At 47.3% G+C, this 19,944-nt stretch overlaps 1 protein-coding gene across 6 annotated transcripts in view; it reads left to right on the forward strand.

The window, feature by feature from the left end:
- Positions 1–19,605, forward strand: part of LOC310700580 (pleckstrin homology domain-containing family A member 3-like) — a 28,397-nt gene extending 8,792 nt beyond the window's left edge. For 3 of the 6 annotated variants that reach the window (XM_083490478.1, XM_083490477.1, XM_083490479.1), the window contains exons 2-8: positions 4,214–4,330; positions 7,434–7,589; positions 10,732–10,868; positions 13,180–13,350; positions 15,828–15,871; positions 17,668–17,825; positions 18,342–19,605. In XM_083490478.1, coding sequence (XP_083346604.1) covers positions 4,309–4,330; positions 7,434–7,589; positions 10,732–10,868; positions 13,180–13,350; positions 15,828–15,871; positions 17,668–17,825; positions 18,342–18,403 — 750 coding nt within the window. In that variant the 5' untranslated portion in view covers positions 4,214–4,308 and the 3' untranslated portion in view covers positions 18,404–19,605. Of the gene's footprint in view, positions 1–1,598; positions 1,824–4,213; positions 4,331–7,433; positions 7,590–10,731; positions 10,869–13,179; positions 13,351–15,827; positions 15,872–17,667; positions 17,879–18,341 lie in introns of those variants that run through there. The other 3 variants (XM_083490475.1, XM_083490480.1, XM_083490476.1) reach the window with 3 other exon arrangements.
- Positions 19,606–19,944: the final 339 nt, after the last annotated feature.

The raw sequence follows: 19,944 nt of genomic DNA on the forward strand, positions 1-19,944 counted from the left end.
TATTACCAAGTACAGTGGTACCTCGGGTTAAGTACTTAATTCGTTCTTGAGGTCCGTACTTAACCTGAAACTGTTCTTAACCTGAAGCACCACTTTAGCTAATGGGGCCTGCTGCCGCCGCGTCACCAGAGCACGATTTCTGTTCTCATCCTGAAGCAAAGTTCTTAACCTGAAGCACTGTTTCTGGGTTAGCGGAGTCTGTAACCTGAATCGTATGTAACCTGACGCGTATGTAACCCGAGGTACCACTGTAAGTGTTTATAGAATTTGCAGTCTATGGCTTGACACAAAGCTTAAGGATGTCTAACTACAGCTGTGTGCACACGAGCATTTATGTGTACATGAGTCACTGTTTTCATGTGAAAGATTATGCACACATGAGGCACTTTCAGTTTTAGGACTCCAAACTTGATGTTTCCCTGTCCACACTAGTGGGCAGTGTTTGATGGACTATAGAACAATCCCAAAAGCCATATTGGCTCCTAATGATTCTAAATATTTCCTCTGCAGAAGGAAAGACCTCAGAGAAACCTTTCCCAGTAGTTCTTTTCACTTACAAATCCTACAAATTCTGTCTTAAGGACATATTTTGTGTATGAATCCTCTGACCTGGATTCAAGAACTAAGGTATTTACCATCTTGAAAGAATGACCCAGACTGGGTAGGGAATACATTCAGTGACCATTACCAGGTATCTTGTCAGGCAGAAGTCAAGCCACACCTTCAGATTTCTGTTGTAGACCGCCTCTTTCCGTGACCTATGGATGATGCTTTTTGGGTGGTCTTTGGCTTGGGGGCTGGGCAATTTCTAAAGTCTTATTTAAAACTACAGTGGTACCTCGGGTTAAGTACTTAATTCGTTCCGGAGGTCCGTTCTTAACCTGAAACTGTTCTTAACCTGAAGCACCACTTTAGCACTATTTTTGGGTTAGCGGAGTGTGTAACCTGAAGCGTATGTAACCTGAAGTGTATGTAACCCGAGGTACCACTGTACTTGCACAGCCTTGTTCTGGGTCCTAACCTCTTTGCAAAGGAGGGACGGGGAAAACTCTGTTTCAACAATAAATATCTTCCTTGCTTTCCTCCTTCTTTTCTTCTCCTCCATCATTCTGCCCGGACACTGAGGTCCAGCTCTGAGGGCCTTCTGGCGGTTCCCTCACTGCGAGAAGCCAAGTTACAGGGAACCAGGCAGAGGGCCTTCTCGGTGGTGGCACCCGCCCTGTGGAACGCCCTCCCTCCAGATGTCAAAGCGATAAACAACTACCTGACATTCAGAAGACATCTGAAGGCAGCCCTGTTTAGGGAAGCTTTTAATGTTTTAATAGGTTATTGTATTTTAGTGTTTTGTTGGGAGCCGCCCAGAGTGGCTGGGGTATAAATAATTTTTTATTATTATTACTCCTGCCTCCATCCATTCTTCTTTGACGGATCATGAACTTAGGGGACTCAGTGTCCAGGGCTGCCGATTTAGTAAACGGGCTCGCGGAGTCCAACGGCTCTGCGACCAGTGGGACTACATTGCCCATAAGCCACTGCGCGGAGGAAGGCGGGCGGCTCCGAGCGCTCCTTTTCCCCTCCGTCCGTCCACCTTTTGTTCCCCCGATCCATTTCCCAGCCTGATTGGTTCCTACCTAGCTTCCCTCCCGCGTCCCCGCAAGTCCCTTTTCCCCCCGTTCTTGGTCCCCGCCCTCAACTTCCCCCGCGATTGGTCGGGCCCCACCGGCCCGGAGCCGCAATTGGCTCTGCTCGGCGCACCGGCGGCAGTAAGCGAGCCGGGCTGGTGATGGAGGGAGCGCTGCTGAAATGGACCAACTATCTTTCGGGTGAGAGAGAGAGAGAGAGAGTCCTCAAGTGGGTCGGGCTTTGCATTTGGGGAGGCGGCCTCTGCCTTCGTCGCCTCCTGCTCCCCCCCATCATATGTACCCCTTTCTTCGCGTTCCTTAGCAACCCAGCTATCCCATAGGGCAGGGGATAGAACCCAGGAGTCCGGGCTCCCTCCCACCCCTACCCCCCTAACCCCAGCCCCCCAAAATGCTCCCTTGCTCATTGTGCGACTTAATCCCTTTTCCAGGAAACCGAATCTCACTTGCACCCACTCCTTCCCCGGGCCAAAGGGTTTTAAGGGCTGCCATCTTTCTCTGCGCCTTGTAGCAGTTGCGTAACTGGGAAAAATTCAACGGGTGCAGCTCTTTCTCCAGCAGCGGAGATGAGGGGAAGGAATAAGTGTCACCCATTGACTTCTGTTTGGTGGTTTCATTTGTCTGTGTGGTTTTTTTTGTTTTTAAAGGGTTAGGGCCGTGCTGGACCAACTCTCCATTGTAGTGAGTCACTTTCCTGGTGCTCCTGAGCAGGATGAGTCGTCCATGTCAACCAGGAGTCTTGTTTTCTGTGGTTTTTCTGTGTTTCTCACTGTAGTTGTCTGACCACTTCCCATAGGAGGCGTGCCCACAAATACAGAAGCAAAGCAAGACATGGGGTGGCCAGTTCTTTCCAGCATGCTGCAGGGGGGACTTTGCTTGTGGAGCATCTTCCTGTCACCCATTTGATAAATGCGCAGGAGATCTTCTCTAGCAAATGCTACAGGGTTTTGTCAGAGCAGCCTCCCAAGTGCCGCCCTGGCCTGGCCCAGGGGCAAAAGTGGGCTGCAATCTCCAAGAAAATAAACAAATACTGCCTTACAAAGCTGGTTTAAATAAACACTATTTATAGTCAGTGTTCCATCCCCACGGTGATGTTTTGTGTATTTATGGTTAAAGCACATATACCTGTGTCAGGAGTGGGGGACATGTAGCCCTCCAGATGCGGATGGACTACATCTCCCATCATCCTTGACCATTGACTCTGCAGGCTGGGACTGATGGGAACGGGAGTAAAAAAAATAAAAAATCAAGAGGACTACATGCTCCCTCCCATGGTCTTTGCATCCCCCAACCCTTAGCTTTACTGTATTTTGTTTCAAAAAACCCTTACAGTGGTACCTTGGGTTACGCACCGTCCTACTTACAAACGCTACGGGTTACGAACTCCGCAAACCCAGAAGTAGGTGCTCCAGGTTGCAAACTTTGCCCCGGGATATGAACGCAATCTGCTTCCGGGGCTGCGGGAGGCCTATGTAGGGAATGGGTGCCTCAGGTTAAGAATGTTCGGGTTAAGAATGGACTTCCGAAACGAATTAAGTTTGTAACCCGAGATACCACTGTATTTTAAAAATTGTATTGAAGTATGTCTCCATGGGAACACGGGTGCCGCTGTGGGTTAAACCACAGAGCCTAGGACTTGCCGATCAAAAGGCCGGCAGTTCTAATCTTCGTGACGGGGTGAGCTCCCGTTGCTCAGTCCCTGCTCCCGCCAACCTAGCAGTTCGAAAGCACGTCAGAGTGCAAGTAGATAAATAGATACCACTCCAGCGGGAAGGTAAACGGCGTTTCCGTGCGCTGCTCTGGTTCGGCAGAAGCGGCTTAGTCATGCTGGCCACATGACCCGGAAGCTGTACGCCGGCTCCCTCGGCCAGTAAAGCGAGATGAGCGCCGCAACCCCAGAGTCGGTCACGACTGGACCTAATGCTCAGGGGTCCCTTTACGTTTTTATGTCTGCATGAGCTTTTGATGACACTGAGCTATTGTTCAAAGATGAAAATGTAGGATGGCTCTATACGCCTTGCTTCCTAACCTTCGGATCTGCTATCTGGAGGGGGTTGGGAACGGCTGGAGTATATCTGTTAGCGGAGGAAAGCTTTACCTTGCCAAGGGGCATGCCAGCTTCACAGGTCCCTGCTACACCTGTGTAAAGCTCTTCTGGCTTAGCTCTAATGCCAGTGGTGTACTGTTTTAAGCCCAAAACAGGGTGTCCCACTTTGATCTTAAGAGAACTCTAGGATCTCTCTCCCCAGCCAACCTGGAGATGGTGTTTTAAGTGGAAAGGCAGGTTTGTTTTTTGTTTTAAAGAACTGCATAGGGAAGGAAACACCCCTTCCTTTTCTTACCAGTAGGACTTTGGAAGATCTCCCACTTAGATTGTCTCCACCTCACTTAGGAATGAGTGCTGCAATATACGTGTATGCAAAAGGAATCGTTCAGTCATGTTCCTGTTTACATGTGGGCAATTTAATTAAAATTTGATTCTCCTGTGAAACTGGTGGTGAGAGAGCTTGACTTGCCATGGAAAAAGGATCCTCATTTCCACATCTCTCTTTTTCCCTCTCCTCCCACCACAGGTTGGCAGCCACGATACTTCGTACTAGAGAATGGCATCCTCTCCTATTATGATTCACAGGATGACGTGGGAAAGGGCAGCAAAGGCAGCATCAAGATGGCTGTGTGTGAGATCAAAGGTTGGGGCATTTTGTGCTATTTGGGCAAGTGGGGAGGGGAAGCTGTTTAAACGTCACCTTATATATAAGCCCACAAATGTAATTGACCTGCCTCCAAAATATTAGAATCATAGAATTGCAGAGTTAGAAGGGGCCAGTTCCCTGCAGTGCAGGACTCTCAGCTAAAGCATCCATGACCGATGGCCACAGACTGTTCAATTATCTGTTCTAGGACTTTTCCAGGTAATGACATCAAGCTGACCTGCCAGTACTTACCTGGGTTTTCTTTCCCCCCTTTTGAAGATAGGGATAACATCTGCCTGCCTCCAGTCTGCAAGGACCCCACCTGTTCTCCAAGAATTCTCTTTTTTTAAAAAAAAGATATTTATTAAAGTTTTTTAAGATATAACAATGAAAAAATAAAAAATAAAAAGAAACAAAATACAACATAAAAACAGTTAAAAAACAAATAATTTTCCATAACATATCTTCCTTACGCTTATTTCCCCAGACCTCCTCATACCTCCCTTCTTTGTATTCCACTTCAATTTGTTAGTTCAGCAAATCCTTACCCTTAAGCTTTTACCCATTTATAAACCTTTTTTTCCCGTATCTCCTAAAGCATTACAGCTGGAAACCCCTTAGTTTCTATCCAACATCCTTCTAACATTCATTAATTTTACAATATTTCTGTAAATAGTCTTTAAATTTCTTCCAGTCTTCTTTCACCAACTCTTCTCCCTGGTCTCGGATTCTGCCAGTCATTTCTGCCAATTCCATGTAGTCGATTGTTCTCCAAGAATTCTCAAAGATTATAGATAGAGGCTCTGAGATTGCATCTGCAAGCTCCTTTAGTGCCCTTGAATGCAGCTCACCAGACCCTGGGGATTCGAATTCATTTAAAGTCGCTAGGTGTTCCTTTACCACCTCTTTTCCTATCTTGGGCTGCAGCTTTCTCCTTGCATCATTTATTCTGTTATCACCAGGTTGGGCATCACTTTCCTTTTGGATGAAGACAGAGGCAAAGTAGGTGTTGGGCAGTTGTACCTTCTCTCTGTCACCCAACAGAGTTTCTCTGGCTTCTCCACACAGAGGACCAACTACTTGCTTGTTCTTCCTCTTGCTTCAAACACAGCCAAAGAAACCTATTATTATTAGCCTCTCTTGCAAGCCTGAGCTCATTCTGAGCTTTCGCCTGCCTGACCTTATCCTTCAATTTTTGGCTACTCATGTGTACTCTTCCTTTGTGATTTCCCCTTTCTTCCATTTCTTGTACATGCCCTTCTTAAATCTCAGCTCCTTATGCAGCCACACTGTTTTTTTTAGATGCCTCCCACTTTTCTTTCTTGTTGGAATTGTCTGTAATTGTGCCTTCAACATTTCACTTTAAAAATTAGTCCATCAATTAGTAGCCTTCATTTCCCTGCTGGCTTCAGAAGAGAGGAAGCCCCCTCCTTCGTAGACTGTATGGAAACACAGACTGCTAACCTCTTTGAAGGCTAATAATATTAATAATAATTTATTTATACCCCGCCCATCTGGCTGGGTTTCCCCAGCAACTCTGGGCGCTTCCAACAAAGTATTAAAATACAGTAGTCTGTTAAACATTAAAAGCTTCCCTAAAGACGGCTGCCTTCAGATGTCTTCTAAAAGTCTGGTAGTTGTTCTTTTCTTTGACATCTGGTGGGAGGGCGTTCCACAGGGCGGGTGCCACTACCGAGAAGGCCCTCTGCCTGGTTCCCTGTAACTTGGCTTCTTGCAGTGAGGGAACCGCCAGAAGGCCCTCGGCGCTGGACCTCAGCGTCCGGGCAGAACAATGGGGGTGGAGACGCTCCTGCAGGTATACTGGACCGAGGCAGTTTAGGGCTTTAAAGGTCAGCATTCTGGATTAGTTATAGTTTCCAAGTCTGCTTCAAAGGTAGCCCCACATAGAGTGCATTGCAGTAGTCCAAGTGGGAGATAACTAGAGCATGCACCGCTCTGGCAAGACATTTTGCGGGCAGATAGGGTCTCAGCCTGCATACCAGGTGGAGCTGGTAAACAAAACTTGCCATCTTATAAATCAGGCTGCTGGAGGAGAGAAGGCTCACCCCCCCCCCCTTCTGCTAACCTGGTGCATTTTCATGCTGGTTGTGGAGGAGGAGAATTTCCTTCCTCCACATCCAGCACAGAAACCAGTGGTTCCAGAGCTCTTGTCTCAAGCCCTCTTCACTCTAACAGACCCATGTCTTTTGGGTGATCTGAAATATTGGGTCCAGGCCCCTGGCTGTATTGCTAGCCTCCAAGGCACAAGCTCAAGGCAATTTCATGTGGCCCCATTTAGCTCCCAAAACATCTCAGAGTGACTAGAAGATGAACTTCTCCCCTTTAACTGCATCATCTTGGACGAGCGGGGGAACTGGGCAGATAAGGTTATTTAATGTAGAATGCAAAAGTGTGATTGTGTATGTCCAGAGGGAGGTACGCCATGAAATAATTCCACTAGGACAAGGAATTATGGGTGTGTACAGAACTTCACCTTCCAGTGGCATAGCTAGCCACTCGGTTGTCCGGGGCGGCACGTATGCCCTGCGCCTGGGGGCGGGGCGTGTGACACACAGCCTCCAAGGAGTCTGCCCACCACCTGCAGTGGTCCTGCAGGGCAGCTGAAGGGGAGGTGGTGGGCTAATGCAAGCCCCACACTGCCATGGATCGGGCACGCTGCAGACCCCATGGTAAGTGCCCCCCATGGTGCGGCGCCCATTGACCCCCACCACCCCAGCTATGCTTCTGTCACCTTCCTCTGCCCCTACATACCTCCTTAAATCTGTTTTCTGAGGTTTCCCAACCATCTGGAGCAGCCTTCCTCAACCTTGGCCCTCCAGATGTTTTTGAGACTACAATTCCCATCATGCCTGGCCACTGGTCCTACCAGCTAGGGATGATGGGAGTTGTAGGCCAAAAACATCTGGAGGGCCGAGGTTGAGGAAGCCTGCTCCAGAGACTATTGGAGGGGCATATGGGAAGGGGAGAGGGAGGGGACTCTACTGGAAGGACTATTTTGGATCCTGCCCTGCCTCTTGTGTATGAAGCCACTGGCATCTCAACATCCTCTCCGCTCTCTTTTCCCTAACTGCTTCCATAGTCCACACTACTGACCCCACTCGCATGGAGCTGGTCATCCCTGGTGAGCAGTACTTCTACCTGAAGGCAGGAGGCGCCGCTGAGAGACAGAAATGGCTCGTGGCTTTGGGCAGCTCCAAGGCCTGCCTCGGGGACAGCAGGAGCCAGAAAGAGAGAGGTTGGTTCTTTGCAAATAGCTTTGTCCTGACAAGCCCAGAGTGGGATTGTGGGGCTGAGATCCGAGGATGGTGTTGGCAGAGCTGGGGGAATGGAAGGTGGGAACTTCCGGTTAAACCATGATAAGAGTGAGGTGTTTAAGTCTCACACCTCCTTAGCAAACATCCTTGATCCTGCTTAGTCCACCTGAGGGCTCTCAACTCAGTCTAAGTCTGTAGGTCTTGCGCATGCCTTGTTGGGGAAGAGAAAGTACAGTGGTGCCCCGCAAGACGAACGCCTCGCAAGACGGAAAACCTGCTAGACGAAAGGGTTTTCTGTTTTGGAGGCGCTTCGCAAAACGAATTTCCCTATGGGCTTCCTTCGCAAGACGAAAGCCCATAGGGAAATCTCCGGGACAGCGGGGAAGCACAGCGCGTCTTCCCCACTGTCCTCGGACCTCCTCCGAAGGCTGGCGGTGGGGCGGAGAGACCTCCTCCCGCCGCCAGCCTTCGGAAGGCTGCTCCGAAGCCTGGCGGTGGGGCGGAGAGACCTTCTCCCCGCGCCAGCCTTCGGATGGCTGTCCTGAAGACTTGCGGTGGGAGGAGGGCTTTCCTTCCCACCGCCAACATTCAGAATGCTGTTCTGAATGTTGGCGGTGGGGAGGAAAAACCCTCCTCCCACCGCAAGCCCCGGGAAGAGAGGAGAAGCGCTGCGCCCCTTCCCCTCTGTTCCCGTACCTGTCCTGAAGGCTTGCGGTGGGGAGAAAAGCCCTTCTCCGCACCGCCAGCCTGGCAAGCGGTTTCCATAGGAAGGCATTAATTGATTTTCAATGCATTCCTATGGGAAACCGTGCTTCGCAAGACGAAAAACTCGCAAGAAGAAAAAACTTGCGGAACGAATTAATTTAGTCTTGCGAGGCACCACTGTAACCAGTTACCGGTAACTAGATTCTCCCAGGTTGATTTCAACGGTTTCTCCTTGAGCACCTGGCTTTTTCCCTCGAAAGAATGGGGAAATCTGACTGGATGTCAAGCTAACATGGAACTGCCACAGAGGTGCTGCAACTTTCCAACAGTTTGATTATACAGTGGTACCTCGGGTTAAGTACTTAATTCATTCCGGAGGTCCATACTTAACCTGAAACTGTTCTTAACCTGAAACACCACTTAGCTGATGGGGCCTTCTGCTGCCGCCGCGCCGCCAGAGAACAATTTCTGTTCTCATCCTGAAGCAAAGTTCTTAACCTGAGGTAGTATTTCTGGGTCAGCGGAGTCTGTAACCTGAAGCGTATGTAACCTGAAGCATATGTAACCACTGTACTGTTGATGATGCCCTCTCCTGTTGTCTCTCAAGACAGACGGATACAGCAATGCAATTCCCCCCCATGTTTTACTTACCAAGCAAGACTGAGTTATATTACTTTAACCCAGATATCTTTGGAATTCCCAAGTTGCGTTACAACTTTTTAGCACCCCCTCATGTTTGGAATTTGAAAGGTGAAAAATTCGGCACGCCCTAGAGGGCGATGTTTTAAAAACATTGAGATCAGAGGTTCCCAACCATTGGTGCATGGACCACCAATAGTCTGCAAGCCTCATTCAGGTTGTCCGTGGCGTGCCTGCATTCATCTTGATTTCTAATTGTATTTTAGTGCTTATTTTATTTCTTATATTGTGTTTCAATTTGAATTCTATGGAATGCAGCTTGTCATGCCACCAGGTGCAATATAAGAAGTAAAAGAAGCAGTATAAATACAAACAAAGCCCATTAGAGCCGCTACAGCAGGCAGAAAAGCCATTAGGTGGTCGTCAGGATGTTCGGCATCTCTGAAATGATCCCCGGGCAGTGGGGGAGGGAGGCAGAAAGTTTGGGAACCGCTCAAGATGAAGTCTTTCTTTTATTTTACTGATTTTGAATATATTTTTCCTTTTGTTACTCTCCCTGAACCTTTGGGAAGCAGTGGGTTTTCAAGCCATAGAAACAAACCACCCAGCGCGGTACAAAACTGGTTGTGTTCTCTACTTGCAGAAGAGATGACATTTGCAGTGCAGTGGTACCTCGGGTTACATACGCTTCAGGTTACAGACTCCGCTAACCCAGAAATAGTGCTTCAGGTTAAGAACTTTGCTTCAGGACAGAAATCGTGCAGTGGTGGCAGCAGGAGGCCCCATTAGCTAAAGTGGTGCTTCAGGTTAAGAACAGTTTCAGGTTAAGAACGGAGCTCCGGAACAAATTAAGTACTTAATCCGAGGTACCACTGTATATCACTTTCCCCTTGGAATCCTTGATGGTCCACCAGAGGGCAGTGTGGCACAGGGAGCAAATGTTATTTGACTGCCAATCTCAACCAGTTAGTTATACAAAACAAATGAAATACTGTGAAAATCCCTGAAACGAGAAGTAATCAACTGAAAATATTATCTTATAGAATTAAACTAAATAACAAAATCAAAGTTTAAGGAAAATATTAGAAAAACCTAGAATTGAACAAAGCCTTAACAGGATGCTGCCGGCTACAAACCTTGTTTCACTGAACTATTCTGTTTCCTCAGAAGGAAATAGAGAAATCATAAACCTTAAATGATTTTAAACAAACTCGAGAACAGGGCTGAAACACTCCCCCGAGTTTACAAAAAAAGGTTTGAAAACCTCAATATTAAGTTTAAGACACAGGCCTCTTTAAAGCAAGCCAAGCAGAAGCGATAAGGAGTTGAGGGCTCGGCTGTGAAAACTCTAGTATTGCCTTTACAAAAAGGTTTTAAAAAACCTACATAGCACAAATTCAAAAAAAGGAATACTAAGATAAGCTCTTTTAGATTTTGAACAAACTCAAGAACAGGACTGAAATGCTCCCATGGTCTAGATGTCACTGCTGATGTTGAAGACTGTTAGTTATGGCTCTGCATTAATCTCACACCCTCCAAGCTGGCAGTAAAGCTGTGCCATGTTTTTCTGTGTCCCCACCCCCCATGCCCCCTTTTTTTTTGTTTTTGGTACCTGTCACCACTGCTTTCTGCTCCAAATAGAAATTTCACTGCACCTGGCTGTTATAAACAGCAGCTCTCTTCCGCTCTCAGCAAAAGGGAAAAGACTCTTTGTGCGCGCTGCTCATTTTTTCTACGATCCCTTTTTCAGTTCTTGCTCTGCTTGCTTGTCTTCCTCAGATCTGGACCTAAGCAACGAGTCCCTCGGGAGGAAGCTGTCCGAACTGCGACTGTATTGCGACGTGCTGACACAGCAGGTCCTCGCCGTACAGGATGCCACACATCCTCAAGACAATGGCTCCCCTCTTGACCTCCAGGTGAAGGCAGCTTTGGAGGGATCATGCTGTTTGGGGGCCGTGGCATCAGGGAACATTGCATGCTTGCAAGCACCTGTTCCTGCAGGTGTGATGAACCTTTGGCCCACCAGATGAGAACAGCGGAAGCAGCTGGGAGGAGAGTTCAGGGATTTGTTGTTGTTTAGTCATTTAGTCGTTTCTGACTCTTCGTGACCCCATGGACCAGAGCACGCCAGGCACTCCTGTCTTCCACTGCCTCCCACAGTTTGGTCAAACTCATGCTGGTAGCTTCGAGAACACTATCCAACCATCTTGTCCTCTGTCATCGCCTTCTCCTTGTGCCCTCCATCTTTCCCAACATCAGGGTCTTTTCCAGGGAGTCTTGTCTTCTCATGAGGTGGCCAAAGTATTGGAGCCTCAGCTTCACAATCTGTCCTTCCAGTGAGCACTCAGGGCTGATTTCCTTGAGAATGGATAGGTTTGATCTTCTTGCAGTCCATGGGACTCTCAAGAGTCTCCTCCAGCACCATAATTCAAAAGCATCAATTCTTCGGCGATCAGCCTTCTTTATGGTCCAGCTCTCACTTCCATACATCACTACTGGGAAAACCATAGTTTTAACTATACGGACCTTTGTTGGCAAGGTGATGTCTCTGCTTTTTAAGATGCTGTCTAGGTTTGTCATTGCTTTTCTCCCAAGAAGCAGGCATCTTTTAATTTTGTGACCTGCAGTGATCATGGAGCCCAAGAAAGTAAAATCTCTCACTGCCTCCATTTCTTCCCCTTCCATTTGCCAGGAGGTGATGGGACCAGTGGCCATTTAATAATAATAATAATAATAATAATAATAATAATTTTGTGTCTTTGTTTCTTAATTTAATCATTTTACATTGTTTTGTATGATTTGTGGTATTTTGGGTATTGTGGTTTGCTGCTATTTTTGTTGATTATAGATGAGTCATTTTTTATTGTAATTGATAAGGGTAAACTGTTTAATTATTACCTTCTGATGTTTAATTTTAGTGTTTACTATTGGATTCTAATGCATTATTGCATACTGCTTTATTTGGTATAAGTTGTTTATTTTAAAGTTATTGTGAGGAGAAGGGGACGACAGAGGACGAGATGGCTGGATAGTGTTCTCAATGCTACCAGCATGAGTTTGACCAAACTGCGGGAGGCAGTGGAAGACAGGAGTGCCTGGCATGCTCTGGTCCATGGGGACATGAAGAGTCAGACACGACTAAACCACTAAACAACAACAAATGATTGTTACAATTAATGTTTGATGTTTTATTATTATTATTGTGTGTGTTGGAATCCGCCCACAGTGGCTGGGGCAATGCAGCCAGATGGGCGGGGTAATAATAATAATAATAATAATAATGATAATAATAATAATAATAATAATAATAATAATAATAATAATAATAATAATGTTGCTGAACTCCAACTCCCAGCATCCCTGCCCATTGGCCATGACTGCAAGGGCTGATGGGCTGTTGTATTCCAGGAACATATTGGTGGGCCTAAGGTGCCCCACTCCTCTGTTCCAGGGTGCTTAGCGGAGAACGTACCCCCCTGGGTCATTTGTGAGCAAAATGTGGTCTCCCTCTGACCTCTGTCGGGCAGGAATGCGGAACGCTGGCCTGCTGAACCTCAGCCCAGCACTCCACAACCAGTGGTTGTGGAGTGCTGATGGTTCTCCATTCCTGCTATAGGAGAGCCGAGAGAAAACAGCCAAGGATTGTTGTAGCCCTTGGAATTAAGGAACAGAAGCCCAGCCCACGATCCATAAGGCACCCCAGTTATATTCAGAGATGCTTTGGGGTTATGAGAGGCAGCTGTTACTGCTGTGGACGTGGTTAGATGGAGCAAGGGCAGGGTTGGTCCAAGACGTTTTTGTTTTCTTGGGGTGGAAAACCGACAGGGCACTACTCCTGGTTGACGCCATCCACAGCGGTGTTCAAAGTTGTAACCTTGGAGAGCCAGTGCCAAAGGAGTGGATGAACTACTCTGCTACCTCAAGAGGAGTTTTGTCTGTACTGAGCTCAGTGTGCCTAGGCAGCATCCCATTTGTTCATTTCGGTGCTTGTGGTGCAGCCCTCCCACTTGGCTGCGCAGTCTTAGTTTTCACGTACAGGACCATTTATTTGAAAGCTGCCCCCGCCCCCTGTATGGGCACTAAGGTGGCACAGAGCTAGGTTACCTTGGCAGCAGAATCTTTGAACTGGCCCTGGGCTTAAGTCTCTTGGGACTTGCGCTGAGGCCCTGAAGGCCAGGCTGGTCAGGCTTCCTCCTCACTCCTCTTCCTGCTCTTGGCTTCCTCCAGAAGATGAACGAAGCGTCATCCTTGTTGCGAGCAACCTGCAGCCAGTTCATCTCCACGCTAGAAGAGTGCATGAAATTTGCAAACACCCGATTGGCTCCTGAGCTGTACCATCCTTTGACGGTCCCCCAACCTTTTGACTTTGTGGGTACCAAACTCCCACATTCTCACCGGGTGAGTCCAATCATTCCTTCCTTCCTTGTATTTATATTCTGCCTTTCCACCCAGATAGGAAGTACTAACAGATTAAAGTCTGAAATGCAACATACATATATAATATTCCATGGAAAGGGAATTTCACAAGTGCCGTGGGAGTGGGTGGCGCTGTGGTCTAAACCACTGAGCCTCTTGGGCTTGCTGATCAGAAGGTCGGCGGTTCGAATCCCTGTGATGGGGTGAGCTCCCGTTGCTCGGTCCCAGCTCCTGCCAACCTAGCAGTTCGAAAGCATGCTGGTGCAAGTAGATAAATAGGTACCACTGTGGCAGGAAGGTAAACAGTGTTTCCGTGTGCTCTGGCTTCTGTCACGGTGTTCTGTTGTGCCAGAAGCAGTTTAGTCATGCTGGCCACATGACCTGGAAAGCTGTCTGTGGACAAACGCCGGCTCCCTTGGCCTGAAAGCGAGATGAGCGCTGCACCCCATAGTCGCCTTTGACTGGACTTAACCGTCCAGGGGTCCTTTACATTTTACCTTTTACCTGCTGCGGTGCCCTGTTCTTTACCTTTGTTAATTTAGTCTCTTGGGTCCCTTGGACTTACAAGGGAGGGTATTAATTGAAGAGCTAGTTTGAGAACCCCCCATTTTTCACGATGTTAAGGTTTTGAAGAAACCCTGGTATGAGAAGTGATGGTGTGTTTTTGTATGTCATCAGAGGATAGTCTGGAGAGAGCTTATTTGTGGTGAGAAATGAAGACTCCTGTCCTATACAATGGGACACTTTCATATCTCAAAAACCTAATGTGGGTTCTGGCGGTTCCCTCACTGTGAGAAGTGAGGTTACAGGGGGGTTCATACTTATAATGTATTTCGTGTTTTTAAATTTTGTTTGTTATTGTTATGTAAATTGGGAAATTCGTGGAAGGGAATCTTGGTCGACCTTAGAAAAAATGTTTTAAGAATAAGAACTGATGTATAAGTTCGATGCTTAAGTTTGGACAAGGTAAAATTGGATTTTCTTCTTTTTCTTTCTTTTTCCTTAAATGAACCAAACTAAATGAAAATAAGGTTATCAAAAACAAATTGAAGGAAGGGCTGAGAAACACTGCAAAATTAATGAATGTTAGAATGATGATGGTTTAGAAGCTAAGTGGTTTACAGCAGTAATGTTTAAGTTAAAATAAAAGAAAGGTTAAAAATTAAATGAAATTAAGGGAGAGGACTTGCTGAATAAATAATTTTAAATTGGAATACAGAAAGGGGAGGTAGGAGGAGGTCAGCGAAGTAAGGTATAAGAAAATAAGGGATCGAAATTATACTTGTTTTTTGTCTGTGTTTTGTTTGTTTTCTTTATATAATTTCTGAAACTTCAATAAATATCTATTAAAAAGAGAAGTGAGGTTACAGGGAATCAGGCAGAGGGCCTTCTCTGCAGTGGCGCCCGCCCGCCCTGTGGAACGCCCTCCCATCAGATGTCAAGGAAATAAACAACTACCTGACTTTTGGAAAACATCCGAAGGCAGCCCTGTTTAGGGAAGTTTTTAATGTTTGATGTATTTATCACGTTTTTAATATTCTATTGGGAGCTGCCCAGAGTAGCTGGGGAAACCCAGCCAGATGGGCAGGGTTTAAACTGTTGTTGTTGTTGTAAGTTGACTTGCTTTCAACTAGAGCTGCAGTACTTGAGTTGATTTGCAGCATAATCCTAAACAGTTCTATGCAGAAGTCTGTCATATTGATTTCAAGTAAGTGGGTTTAGGATTGCAGCCTTAATTTGGGTCAGTCATTTTAAAAATATTTTCCTTAAGCAAAATACCATATTTTTCGCTCTATAAGACGCACCTGACTACAAGACGCACCTAGTTTTTGGAGGAGGAAAACAAGAAAAAAAAATATTCTGAATCTCAGAAGCCAGAACAGCAAGAGGGATTGCTGTGCAGCGAAAGCAGCAATCCCTCTTGCTGTTCTGGCTTCTGGGATAGCTGCGCAGCCTGCATTCGCTCCATAAGACGCACACACATTTCCCCTTACTTTTTAGGAGAGAAAAAGTGAGTCTTATAGAGCAAAAAATACGGTAGGTGTTCCATTTGTAAACGGGAGCAGGTTGGTTAAGGAGAGGCTGAAGGATGATGAGTAATTTGATGATTTTTCAATTTGCTGTGCCTGGAGTGGTGACCCTAATCCACATTTGCGAGGGTGAACGCAGCAGAGAGGCTCTAATTATTCCTGCATTATCTTAAGATTTCTAATGTACAGCTTGCTATTTGTGCTTTATTTGGTTTTATATCGTCTTATAGCCCGTCTGATTTTTGCATGTGGCCTGTTTTTCAATTTTTATGTTTTTAAATCACTCACTTCCCAGAGGGCATTGGTTACTGGGCAAGATACAGATTCGGTTCACAAACAAATGTGCCACTCTGGAATATCGGGACGTTGTTACATTGTGCTTGCATTCTCATTGCCATGGAATCCCACCCCCCACTTTTATTTTTCCAGGTAAGGCGTTCCATGAGCCACACAGGCATAGCCTCATCAGAAAGGTAAGCACTCATAGGAAGGTAAGAAGTGATGGACAGACACACTCTAGCCCGACTCAAAAAACTGTTTGCTTTGCCCAAGCATTCCTGGGCAGTGCTCAGTAGGGGGGAAATGTGGATCCTTTTGAGCCTTGGCTGAGAAAGTTGGCAAGGCACCCTCTCTTTTCTCTGCCAGTTCCCCTCCCACCTTCCCAAGCAAAGAATCTTACTGAGAAAGGTGGGCAGGGAAGGCTCAGCAGAGACGAGAAAGCATGCAGAAGGTCACATCTTCAGTCCCCAGCATCTCCCGGTTGGGCTGGAATTGTTCCCTGTTCAAACCCCTGCTTCTCAGTGTCACCAGAACTGAGCTAAAAGGAGTGTTGGTTAGACTGGGGTTCACTCAAGCCTTGCAAAATGCCTCGTGCCCTCTTTGCTGCTAGGTATCCTATTCTTTCAAGGGTAAGGTTTTTCGCTTGGGAAAGGGGTTAGGGGAAGGGCTGGCAAGTAGGGTGGATAAAAACCAATGATTTTTTTAAAAAATAAAAAATAGGATTTTTAAAAATTTAAATTGGATTTTTATTATTATTACTTTTTGGAGGAAAAATCATTCTAAAGGTAGTTTTCTGTTTAAGTTGCATTATAGTTTAGGATTTAAGGATTTGTTTTAAGTTTTTATGTGTGCTAAAACTCAGTCTAAGTTTAAAAAACAAATTGTTTAGCCACATCAGTTAACAAGCATGGATACATTTGTTGTTTTAGTTAAATAAATTGTTTAAATTCTTATTAAGGAAATGATTATTTTTCTCCCTCCAATAAAGTCCAGAAGAAAAGTTGTCCAAAGATAAACAGTTAACTTATTACAACCTTACAATAATTACATAATTATCTGTCTATGTATTTCTAATAGTATAACCAAATCAGTAATTTTTGATATAACTGTAAAAACTACTCTGAAAAATTATTATTCCAAATAGGAAACCTTCATCTGGTTGTAAATATGAAGGTTATACCAGCAAGAATGAATCTTTCTGTAAAAAAAAAAAAAAAAAAAAGATTTAAATCAAGTCTTACTGACTTGTGATTTAAATCGTGATTTAAATCGATTTGATTTAAGCCAAATCCACCCTGCTGGCACGTGACAACCCCATTACAAACCAGGCCTGCTTAGAAAAAATTCCAAGCTGACAGAGCCCGCATTCCAAACCTCCTGGGTTCTAAGTTGTTTTATTTCGTTGTCCCGTTGCCTGATTGTTCTCTACAGCGGATCTGGGCAACAGGAAATGCCTTGTGTTGTGCTATGGAAATGAGAGTGCCTCTTTCCTCTCCCCCCCCCCCCCTGCCCAAGCCAGGGATGAATTCTGCAGTCCGTATTTATCTTACGCAAGGTGCTTATTGGGACGCGGGTGGCGCTGTGGGTTAAACCACAGAGCCTAGGACTTGCCGATCAGAAGGTCGGCAGTTCGAATCCCTGCGACAGGGTGAGCTCCCGTTACTCGGTCCCTGCTCCTGCCAACCTAGCAGTTCGAAAGCACGTCAAAGTGCAAGTAGATAAATAGGTACCGCTCTGGCGTGAAGGTAAACGGTGTTTCCGTGCGCTGCTCTGGTTCGCCAGAAGCGGCTTAGTCATGCTGGCCATATGACCCAGAAGCTGTACGCCGGCTCCCTTGGCCAATAAAGCGAGATGAGTGCCGCAACCCCAGAGTTGGTCACGACTGGACCTAATGGTCAGGGGTCCCTTTACCTTTAAGATGCTTATTTTGTATAGCACACCCCACCTATGCTTACTCGGGAATAAGTTCCCTGGAAATCTTCCCCTGCAGAGCTCTGGAGCAGGCTCGGGTCTTGCCCGCACCCGCCAAGGGCACCGTGACGGTTCTGCGCAACTTGGAGGAGATGGTGATGTTCCGCTCGCAGCAGTGGGGGCAGCCGGGTTCCCAGTCCGAAAGCGCCCCCAGCACCATCGTTGAAGAAGCAGTTGGTAGGGGCTGCCACGAGATAACTGCATGAGGTTAACGTGGGAGGGGAGAGGCGGTGAGTTTTGATAGGCAGGCAGCCTTCCCCTTGGCCCTATAGAAACAATAATAATTGGAGCATGCTGCTTTTCTTCCATTAGCAATTATAATTACCGTATTTTTTCGCTCTATAAGACGCACTTGTTCCCTCCTAAAAAGTAAGGGGAAATGTGTGTGCGTCTTATGGAGCGAATGCAGGCTGCGCGGCTATCCCAGAAGCCAGAACAGCAAGAGGGAGCACTGCGCAGCACTCCCCCTCGCTGTTCTAGCTCCTCTGCACGAAGCTTCTGCAGGGCAGTGGGGAGCCTTCATTCTGCTGCTCTGTGGGGGCTTCACGTGGCTATCCCTGGCTTTTGCGGGAGCTTAACCCTTGCCTCTGGGTGGGGTGTGTGGCCTCAGAGGGTGTTGGTAGGATGTCTGTGCTCAGAAGTGGAAGCCGCCAATCTCTCTCACTCCCAGTTTTTCCCTCTTTTTCATCTCAGACGTCCTCTCGTCGGCCCAGGACTCTCCGGTGGACTCAGCTGGCGGGGACCAACGACTGTAATCCGGATATTGGCACTGCCGCAGCTCTTGTCGATACTTTGGAGCCATCCTTGCTGCTAGCTCGCTAGCTAGCTAGAAGAACTGGCCCGGGGCTCCCTCCTCTAGTTTAGGAATAGCCTTGGCCTGCAGGGTGCGATGGTGGAAGCATCCTTTGCTCCTAGGAAGGCGGTGTGCATGAAGGGCAAGGAGTAGATGCCAGACTTGGTTCTGTGCTTCAGTCTTGTAGTTGCCAAGGTGCGTCTTAGAATGCTGCCCAGGTCCGCTGGCTTTTACAAAGCAGTCCTCCTTGAGAAGGGATGGGGTCTGGGCAGTGGGATAGTGATTAGCTCTCCATGCTGGATTGGGTGTGACGGAAGTGGCGGTCCTGACGAGAGCCTGGGGTGCTTGGGAGGCAGCTTCTGATTGGACAGGTTGCCCCCAGCTCTCTCCGGGGGCTGTCCCCAGTGGTCCTATGCTCTTACTAGGTCAGAGGTTTGGTCACCGGTGCAGCTGGAGCCCGGGGACTCGCGGTCTGTGGCAGATGTAGAGCACCTTCATCCCTCTCACCGGCATAAGATCTGTCGCTCGGTCAAACCTTAGAGTTGCTCTGCTCCCGGATGTCTTGGGAAGTGCCCTGCTGGTTTGACTCTCGGCCAGGATCTTTTTTTGCCCACGAATCTGCTCCAGGAAGGACCTCCTTGCTGAGCATTCTTCCTCCTTCCTCAGCAGATAGCTCTTCCTGCAAGCCGCTCTTCCCCCAAAGAGACACCTACACACCCCGGCATCGAACTTGCAGGACAGGTTGTAGTATTCTTCTCGATGCTTTCTCCCTGCTTCTCTTCAGCAGAGGCGTTGGCCCTGAGCGAATGCCCGATGTAGAAACAGCAGCCTCTTTGGACATCTGACCTCACAGCAACTTTGGGCTGCTTCCCTCTGCACAGTGTGGGACCGGGGTGAGGTGACCACAACCAGTCACATACCAAACATCGAATTGACTCTACTGTTGTTTGCTGTACGGAAACTTACTGTTTTGTCTTGTGGGGTTCTCTGCCACCTCCGTTTTTGTAGGGATCTTGGGCGGTTCTCCCTTCTCTCGTTCCTTTCTCCCTGTTCCACGCACACAGACACCCCGCAAATCCCCAGTCTCCGGAGCCCGTTCCCATGACAAGCCCTGCCCAAAGATCAGACTCTAATTTTGAATGAAGACTCTAATTTTGAAACAAACACTTGCGTCATGACAATATGTTGCTTTTCCCCTGCGGGGCTGGAAGGAGGCACCGGCGGTGTTTTCCTGTAGGAGAAGCAGAGCCCAGAAAAACAAAACCCTTCTCCTGGCTGCTTGAAATGGCTGTAGCAAGCGAGGCGATCGGACGGGTCGTCTCGTCTGCTACACCGGCGGCAAAATCGGGGGTCTGTGCGCACCTGCAAATGTTCCCTGTCTGCACCGAGGAACAGGTGGTTGTTTCTTTTATATAAACAATTGTTGCATCACCAAAGCCCGTCGCAGAACCAGGGTGCAGGTGACTCATAACGGCAGAAACATACCAGGAACATCAGGGGCTA

This window comes from Podarcis liolepis (genome assembly GCF_965112155.1).
Source record: "Podarcis liolepis genome assembly, chromosome: 2".
Lineage (NCBI taxonomy): Eukaryota > Metazoa > Chordata > Lepidosauria > Squamata > Lacertidae > Podarcis > Podarcis liolepis.